This window comes from Camelina sativa, chromosome 7, assembly GCF_000633955.1.
Source record: "Camelina sativa cultivar DH55 chromosome 7, Cs, whole genome shotgun sequence".
In the NCBI taxonomy this organism is placed as follows: domain Eukaryota; kingdom Viridiplantae; phylum Streptophyta; class Magnoliopsida; order Brassicales; family Brassicaceae; genus Camelina; species Camelina sativa.
The window spans coordinates 7,847,035-7,855,120 of NC_025691.1; the positions used below are offsets into that span (position 1 = coordinate 7,847,035).

General features: G+C 40.0%; 2 protein-coding genes across 3 annotated transcripts in view; both read left to right on the forward strand.

Moving 5' to 3' along the window:
* Positions 11-4,073, forward strand: LOC104700681 (beta-galactosidase 8). The gene is made up of 16 exons (XM_010416218.2): positions 11-123; positions 236-348; positions 460-526; positions 621-713; positions 812-955; positions 1,115-1,203; positions 1,275-1,380; positions 1,488-1,575; positions 1,659-1,777; positions 1,877-2,038; positions 2,140-2,342; positions 2,459-2,568; positions 2,677-2,777; positions 2,918-3,345; positions 3,425-3,770; positions 3,840-4,073. The coding sequence occupies exons 1-16, from the start codon at positions 28-30 to the stop codon at positions 3,945-3,947; spliced, it is 2,373 nt and encodes a 790-aa protein (XP_010414520.1). The 5' UTR covers positions 11-27; the 3' UTR covers positions 3,948-4,073.
* The window catches only part of LOC104700684 (zinc finger CCCH domain-containing protein 24-like), a 4,962-nt gene continuing 1,133 nt past the window's right edge, over positions 4,258-8,086 (forward strand). The window contains exons 1-13 of one of the 2 annotated variants that reach the window (XM_010416222.2): positions 4,258-5,003; positions 5,091-5,183; positions 5,270-5,461; positions 5,560-5,632; positions 5,763-5,895; positions 5,973-6,126; positions 6,224-6,307; positions 6,397-6,519; positions 6,633-6,809; positions 6,891-7,025; positions 7,202-7,297; positions 7,383-7,717; positions 7,822-7,919. In XM_010416222.2, the coding sequence (XP_010414524.1) occupies positions 4,332-5,003; positions 5,091-5,183; positions 5,270-5,461; positions 5,560-5,632; positions 5,763-5,895; positions 5,973-6,126; positions 6,224-6,307; positions 6,397-6,519; positions 6,633-6,809; positions 6,891-7,025; positions 7,202-7,297; positions 7,383-7,717; positions 7,822-7,919 (2,365 nt within the window). In that variant the 5' untranslated portion in view covers positions 4,258-4,331. Of the gene's footprint in view, positions 5,004-5,090; positions 5,184-5,269; positions 5,462-5,559; positions 5,633-5,762; positions 5,896-5,972; positions 6,127-6,223; positions 6,308-6,396; positions 6,520-6,632; positions 6,810-6,890; positions 7,026-7,201; positions 7,298-7,382; positions 7,718-7,821; positions 8,081-8,086 lie in introns of those variants that run through there. The other variant, XM_010416221.2, reaches the window with a different exon arrangement.

The following is an 8,086-nucleotide window of genomic DNA, read 5'->3' on the forward strand; positions in this document are numbered from 1 at the left end:
TTTTTTTTTTTGGTTTTGGTGTTGCAGATGTGGCCAGACCTGATACAGAAATCAAAAGACGGTGGTTTAGATGTTATCGAGACGTACGTCTTCTGGAGTGGTCACGAACCGGAGAAAAACAAGGTCGGTTCGGTTTTTTTTTTTGTATTTTTCCTTTATTATCTTTTTTGGATTTTTGGGAGTTACTATTTGGATTATGGGAGTTTTCTCTGATTTTGTAATTTTTGTTTTGCAGTATAATTTTGAAGGAAGATACGATTTAGTGAAATTTGTCAAGTTAGCTGCTAAAGCTGGTCTCTATGTTCATCTACGAATTGGTCCTTACGTCTGTGCTGAATGGAATTACGGGTAAAAAATTCGGGTTCTCCGGTTTACATCTGTATTCGGTTTAATTAATTTTGCGATTTTTGTTAATATTACGTTGAGTGATTGTTTTTTGTTTCTGTGTGTGTGCAACAGTGGTTTCCCAGTGTGGCTGCATTTCGTACCTGGAATTAAGTTTCGAACTGATAATGAGCCATTTAAGGTAATGGTTTAGGTGATGTGTCATTTAAATTTTTGGTTTCTTTAGTTGTATAGTTTAGTTGTTAGAAGATGGGTTTGGTTTGTGTGTGTTGCAGGCGGAAATGCAGAGATTTACCACCAAGATTGTTGATTTGATGAAGCAAGAAAAGCTTTATGCATCACAAGGAGGTCCAATCATTCTCTCTCAGGTTATTATTTATCTGAGTACTAATTGAAAAATCTACTTGTTGTATTGTAACATCTCTTTAGGATTCTCATTTTTGTGTTTTTTTTTTGTGGATGTTAGATTGAGAATGAATACGGGAATATTGACTCAGCGTATGGTGCTGCTGCGAAAAGTTATATCAAGTGGTCTGCTTCTATGGCTCTTTCACTAGATACTGGAGTACCTTGGAACATGTGTCAGCAAGCAGATGCTCCTGATCCCATGGTGAGTTTCTAAAGATTCTAACTACTAGAGTAATTAATTGAATGTGGTAGTAGTAAGTTCCTGGATAGGTAGTGTGTCAAAATTTGTGGTGGTGGTTAGTCTTTCTGATTGAGACTTTCTTGCTGTTTGTTTGCTTTTTTTTTTTTTCTTTCTTGGTAGATCAACACATGCAATGGTTTCTACTGTGACCAGTTTACTCCTAACTCAAATAATAAACCCAAGATGTGGACAGAGAACTGGAGTGGATGGTGAGTCTTTTTTTACCCTACTAATTTGTTTGTTTCCAAAGATGGCATTTTGACTTACTTTCTTGTACCAGGTTCCTTGGTTTTGGAGATCCTTCCCCTTACAGACCAGTTGAAGATCTTGCATTCGCAGTTGCACGGTTTTACCAACGAGGAGGAACTTTCCAGAATTATTACATGGTAATAAACAAAACAAAAGCCAATTGTTTTCTTAATTAAGTTCCACAAGGCAAATAGCTAGTGAGCAAAGTGGTTAGATAAGTTGTTTTGGTCTTGTTTTGTTTCAGTATCACGGTGGAACAAACTTTGATAGAACAAGTGGAGGACCCTTGATCTCTACTAGTTATGACTATGATGCTCCAATTGATGAGTATGGTATGGATTCTACCACTGGGGACGTCTTTGTTTACCACAAAAGTGTGTGGATAACTGAAGAGATGTGATTCATTTTGTTGCAGGACTTCTTAGACAACCAAAATGGGGACACTTGCGAGATTTACACAAGGCTATCAAGCTTTGTGAAGATTCATTGATTGCCACAGATCCAACAATTACATCTTTGGGTTCAAATTTGGAGGTAATATTACATTCATGTCACTCTGCTGCTTAAAAATGCTTTGATTTTAACCAGAACAAATGGTAATTCTAAATAATATGTAATATTTTATCTTTATAGGCTGCTGTATACAAGACATCTGGATCATGTGCTGCTTTTCTTGCAAATGTTGGCACGAAATCTGATGCAACTGTGACTTTCAATGGACAATCATATCACCTGCCTGCATGGTCCGTAAGCATCTTGCCGGATTGCAAAAATGTAGCTTTCAACACCGCAAAGGTCTGTTCAGTAGTATCTTTAAAACTGTTAAGCTCATTGCCACCTACCATATTGCCCTTAGGAACAACTGACCAATTTTGATATCTGTTCTGCATTTCTAGATAAATTCCGCAACCGTGTCTACCGCATTTGCCCTTCAATCATTGAAGCCTGATGGTGGCTCATCTGCGGAGTTAGGTTCACAATGGAGTTACATTAAAGAACCTATTGGTATTTCAAAGACTGATGCATTCTTGAAACCTGGATTGTTAGAGCAGATCAACACAACAGCTGACAAAAGCGATTATTTGTGGTACTCGCTAAGGTAGAGTAGACCTAGGCCATTTTCTCAGTAATTTCTCTCTTGCAAAAGATAGACCTACTTCTTTCGTTCTTTATGTTAGTTAACAGAGGTTTTCTGTGTGTTTCAATCTCTAACAGGATGGATATTAAAGGCGATGAGACTTTCCTTGACGAAGGATCTAAAGCTGTCCTTCACATTGAATCTATTGGTCAAGTGGTCTATGCTTTTATAAATGGAAAACTTGCAGGTACATTATTACTCTTGACTTTATCACAAGCAGTAGAAATTAAGTTTGGCACTGAGTTTCTTAACGATACCAATGAAATGTATGGCATACAAACTTTTGCGGTTGCAGGAAGCGGACATGGCAAACAAAAGATTACTTTAGATATCCCGATTGATCTTGTAGCCGGGAAGAACACAATTGATCTCCTTAGTGTGACCGTAGGGCTTGCGGTACGTTATCTTCGTTTTCTAATCTGCAAAACATTTTTTGTTTTGCGTAAGAATGATGGCACTGGAAAAACTCAACATTACTGCATAAGATGTTTACTAGGCAGTATTAACTCAACCAATGTATTTTACTTATTCCCCAGAACTATGGAGCTTTCTTTGACTTAGTGGGAGCGGGTATAACCGGACCTGTGACACTAAAAAGCGCAAAAAGTGGTAGCTCAATTGATTTGGCTTCACAGCAATGGACTTATCAGGTTGGCCTCAAAGGGGAAGACACAGGTTTGACAACTGGAGATTCTCCTGAATGGGTTTCAAAGACTCCTTTGCCCACTAAACAGCCACTAGTTTGGTACAAAACAACATTTGATGCTCCTTCTGGAAGTGAGCCAGTAGCGATAGACTTCACGGGTACAGGAAAGGGTATTGCGTGGGTGAATGGACAGAGTATAGGTAGGTACTGGCCAACAAGTATCGCAGGAAACAATGGTTGCACAGATTCATGTGACTACAGAGGATCTTACCGTGCAAACAAATGCCTCAAGAACTGTGGAAAACCTTCACAGACGTTGTAAGTAGTGATCTTCACAGACGTTGGTTAATCCGTATTAAACGCTTCCACAAGCCTAGGTAGTAATTGTCTTTTGTAGGTATCACGTACCTCGCTCGTGGCTAAAACCGAGCGGGAACACACTTGTTCTCTTGGAAGAGATGGGAGGAGATCCAACACAAATATCATTCACGAAAAAACAAACAGGAAGCAGCCTGTGTCTAATGGTGTCACAGTCTCATCCAGCGCCTGTGGACACATGGACTTCCGACTCTAAAATCTCGAAGAAAAAGAGAACCAGACCGGTTCTTTCCTTACAGTGTCCTGTCTCCACTCAGGTCATATCTTCTATAAAATTTGCAAGCTTTGGTACACCAAAAGGTACTTGCGGTAGCTTCACCCGCGGCCATTGCAACAGCTCTCGCTCTCTCTCCGTTGTTCAAAAGGTCTTAATCTCACTTTTTTCTATACTCTTTTTTATTTCCTCTTGATTATTCATACTTGGAGTGTGACAGGCATGTATTGGATTGAGGAGTTGCAATCTTGAAGTCTCGACTAGAGTCTTCGGAGAACCTTGTCGCGGCGTCGTGATGAGCTTAGCTGTTGAAGCTTCTTGTTCATGATGTCCCCTGGTTCCTTTACCTCCCGCAGATTTGATATCTAATGAAATATGTAATTGTTGAAAATAAAGCAAATGAAATGAAATGGGTAATAATATAGCTTTAATTATATGGTCTTTGAATCCAATATTTGTAGATTCTTACACCAAACAAAAAGGTTTATACTATGTGTCGGTCGGTAACTTACTAACTTTAGTAAAAAACTCATACAAATGATAGGATTGGGAGACTAAAATTTGGTATAGAAACTGTAAAACTAAACCGAAACTTATTAATTAATCAGAGGATTGGACCATCTAAACCGGGTAGGGTTTATGGTCTGAAACTCTGAATCTCTGATACGATTTGAAACTCCTTCACTTTCTCGAGCATCAACCGCCACTTCCAATGGCGTCATCATCATCAATCGACGAGCTTCCTTCGTCCGCCGCCGAAACCCTAACCTCCCAGACTCCTTCCACCACCACTGAGCCTCTTCCAATGGAAACATCGTCAATAGAAATCAACGGGATTCCATCAGCCACCAAAACCCTAACACCTCTTGCTCCGGTCGAGCCAATTCCAATGGAGACATCATCAATCGAAGATCTTCATCCTGCTCCCGTCGAGCCAATTCAATCGTCCGATTCAAATCCAACGGATAACATCGAAGCCGTCGGAGAAAAACGAAAACGCGCCGATGACGAGAAGACCGATCTCGAATCGTCGGAGACGAAGGTTACTCTTTCGCCGTGGTGGAAGACGAGTCTTTGTTCTTACTTTAGGCGAGAGGCTTCGTGTAGCCATGGAAACGAGTGTAAGTACGCTCACGGTGAGGCAGAGCTCCGAATGAAACCGGATAATACTTGGGATCCGACTTCTGAGCGTGGCAAGAAGGCCAAGGCGATGAAGATGACTGAGCAAGAAGTGAATGAAGACGAAGAGGTTTTGTTCACTGAGCAGATGATGGAATCAATCGATGATGATGGTAGTGTTTTTGATTTGTCGCTTAGTAAATGTTTGGTGCATTTACCTAGAAAATGGCAATCAGATGAATTGAAGACCTTCTTAAGAGAGCAGGTAAAGTCTTAGTCTTTGGGGAATTTGAATCAAATGTGGTCATGTTTGCGAATTCAGTGTTTGATTCATTCATTCATCTCTATGCAGGGAGTTCACTATAAGTCTGCAAAGAAAAGACGAGGAATGATGGTTGGTTTCGTGACATTTGAGAATGCAGAACAATTGCAGAGCGGCGTGGAGGTTGTTTCTTTTGTTGAGCTTATGTATTTCGAGATTTATTAGAGAATGTTGTTTCGTTAATCTGTTGATTTTTTTGTTTTTTGTAGGTTTTGGATGGAAAAACTGTTAATAGCAATAATTTGAAGATCGCTGATGTTCTTCCCCGTACATTCGACAAGAAGGAAACAAAAAAATCAGTTAAAAGTGCTCGTGAAGCTGTGACACCCTTGGCTGACTTGTCTTATGCGGACCAGCTTGAACAAAAAAAGGCTTCTGTAGCGCAAATGCTGAAAAAACTTGTCAGGAACTTTCTCATGTTTTATTTGCATTGGTTTTGTAAGTTTCAAGTTTCATCTTCAACAGACTGATTTTAATTGGAAATGTAAATTCTTGGCAGGCGAGGAGTGCGCGTAAAGCTTGTCCAAATGGGGGTTCACTTCCAGTATGGGTCCTTACGTCTAGAGACAGAGGTAAGAAAACTATCCATTGATCAGTTCTTAGTATTACACTTCTTAGCTGTTGGTTGGTATATCATCTTTGAAGTTTTTAATTGCACATTTTGATTGGGTGGGTTTTCTAATTCATACATAAAATCTTTAGGTGGTCTTTCATGCAATCTCGAGGGCATTATAGAATCACCGATTACAGATGGCTACAGGAACAAGTGTGAGTTCTCGGTTGGATTATCTGTTCTGGGGAAGCCAACTGTTGGGTTCAGTCTAGGAAACTTTTGGTAGACATACTTTCTTCTTCCCTGAAACTTGCGTTTTACATATTGTCACGGGAAAAACTAATGCAAGATATTTCTAGTGCGGGTGTGACAGCAGTCGAGGAGCCTGTGAATTGCCCCAACATCTCTAAAATTGCTCTTCAGTATGCTTCAATCTTTCAGAAGGTTATAGAAAAATCAAAGCTCCAAGTTTGGAATAGGTTTCACCATAGTGGGTTTTGGCGACAGTTCACGGTATGTGTATTGCAGGAAATGCTGTTATGTTATAGCTCGAGCATGACTTTACATAATTACTATTTTTCTTATACTTTGCTCAAAATAATTATATTAGGTTCGAGAAGGGAGAAAACCCGGCGTGTTTTCAAATGATGAAGATGCTGTTACAAGAATTGCGGAGGTTATGCTTATTGTTCAGGTTTGTGTCTTGCATGGTGTTCGATGTTTTTCATTCATCCTACTATTATTTCTTGTTTTAATTTCTCTATCTCGTGTGAAACTATTCAGGTATGTTTAACAGGTTCTGATGAGGCAGAAGTGGCAACTGAGTTTAAAGAAATGGCGAAAGCGTTTGCTGAAGGAGCTAGAGCAAGCTCTCCAACTCTTCCTCTGACTGTATTAGTTGTTCAGGTGGTTACTTTTCCTCACTTTTTATTTAATCAAATTTTTAAAAAATGTATAATACAGTTTCCTAGCTCTTCAGTCCCATTTTGTTATTAACTGCCTCTATCCTTCTTTCTCAGAACCACACAGGAATATCAAATGTTGCACCACCTGATGCTCCACTGCAAGTGTTGCCTATTCCAATGTCAGATAATGGGACAAATCAGGAGCAGGCCACCAATGTCTTGACCGAAGCTCGGATTCATGATCATATTAACAACCTTCGGTTCAGCATTTCTCCCACAGCATTTTTTCAGGTAATAACTGGATCTTCACTAACAATACATTTCAAAATTCCTTTGAATATTGTTTAATTGATTTGAAAACTAAATATCCAGGTTAATACTGTCACAGCAGAGAAGTTATACTCAGTTGCTGGAGACTGGGCTGACCTTGGTCCCGACACTTTACTCTTCGATGTATGCTGTGGAACTGGAACAATCGGGCTTACACTGGCACATCGTGTTGGCATGGTAAATACTCTCCTATTTGAACTTGCAAAACCGATTAGTACCAATCCTAACCGTGTCTATTGATTTGGTTGAAGCAATTATACTTTGTTTAACTACATCTGGTGACCAAAACTATAAAAGTGGTACAACTGGTGCTGTGTCAAAGGTTTTGGTGCTAACCTCTTAGGCTCTTACAGGTAATTGGCATAGAAATGAATGCTTCGGCTGTAGTAGATGCTGAACGGAATGCAACGATCAATGGCATTAGCAACTGCAAGTTCATCTGCGCAAAGGCATGTATTTGACAATAACATATCTCAGTTGGTTCCATTATCTTAATCTTTATTCATGGTAGTTTGTTGAATTTGTGTTATACAGGCAGAGAGTGTGATGAGTTCTCTACTGAAACAGTACCTAGATATGACTGAAATGGAAGAAGCTAACCCTTTAAGTAATGCTAACGACAAACAAATTCCCTCAACAGAAGAAATGTCAAACTCAAAGCATGTAGCTGATCAAAACCTACCTCCTCCAAACACTGGAGTTGAAGACCTTCAAGATAATGCACAGAAGGATTCCTCGTCCATAGAACCGGAAAAATCTATAAAACCACAGTTCAAAAACGTGGTTGCTATAGTTGATCCACCTCGTTCTGGACTTCATCCAGCTGTAATCAAAGCTCTTAGAACCCATCCCCGGCTAAAGAGGCTTGTGTTAGTCCCTTCTCTAAAAACTCACTACCACAAACTCGGTTACCTCGACTCTGTTTCCTCTCTTTGTTTTAACACCAGAATTGCCGATCTTTGCTTTGACGCAGGTACATTTCGTGCAACCCCGAAACGCTAGTGGCAAACGCGATAGAGCTTTGCACGCCATCTTTCGTTGAAGCGGATAGAGGAAACAAAAATTACCGAGGGAACAAGAGAATAGGCATTGCCGGTTTGGCTCGACGTAGAGCCCAGTCAATGCCAACTTCTGAGCCTTTTAGACCTGTCAAAGCTATGGCCGTTGACCTTTTTCCCCACACTGACCACTGTGAAATGGTAATGCTCCTTGAGAGGTAAGAATATGCAATAAACTCT

Coding starts and splice junctions, on each gene's coding strand:
- LOC104700681 (XM_010416218.2), top strand. CDS start 28: ATGTGGCCAGACCTGATACAGAAATCAAAAGACGGTGGTTTAGATGTT. Junction 1,381..1,487: donor CTTTCCAGAATTATTACATG/GTAATAAACAAA, acceptor GTTTTGTTTCAG/TATCACGGTGGAACAAACTT. Junction 3,346..3,424: donor GGAAAACCTTCACAGACGTT/GTAAGTAGTGAT, acceptor TGTCTTTTGTAG/GTATCACGTACCTCGCTCGT.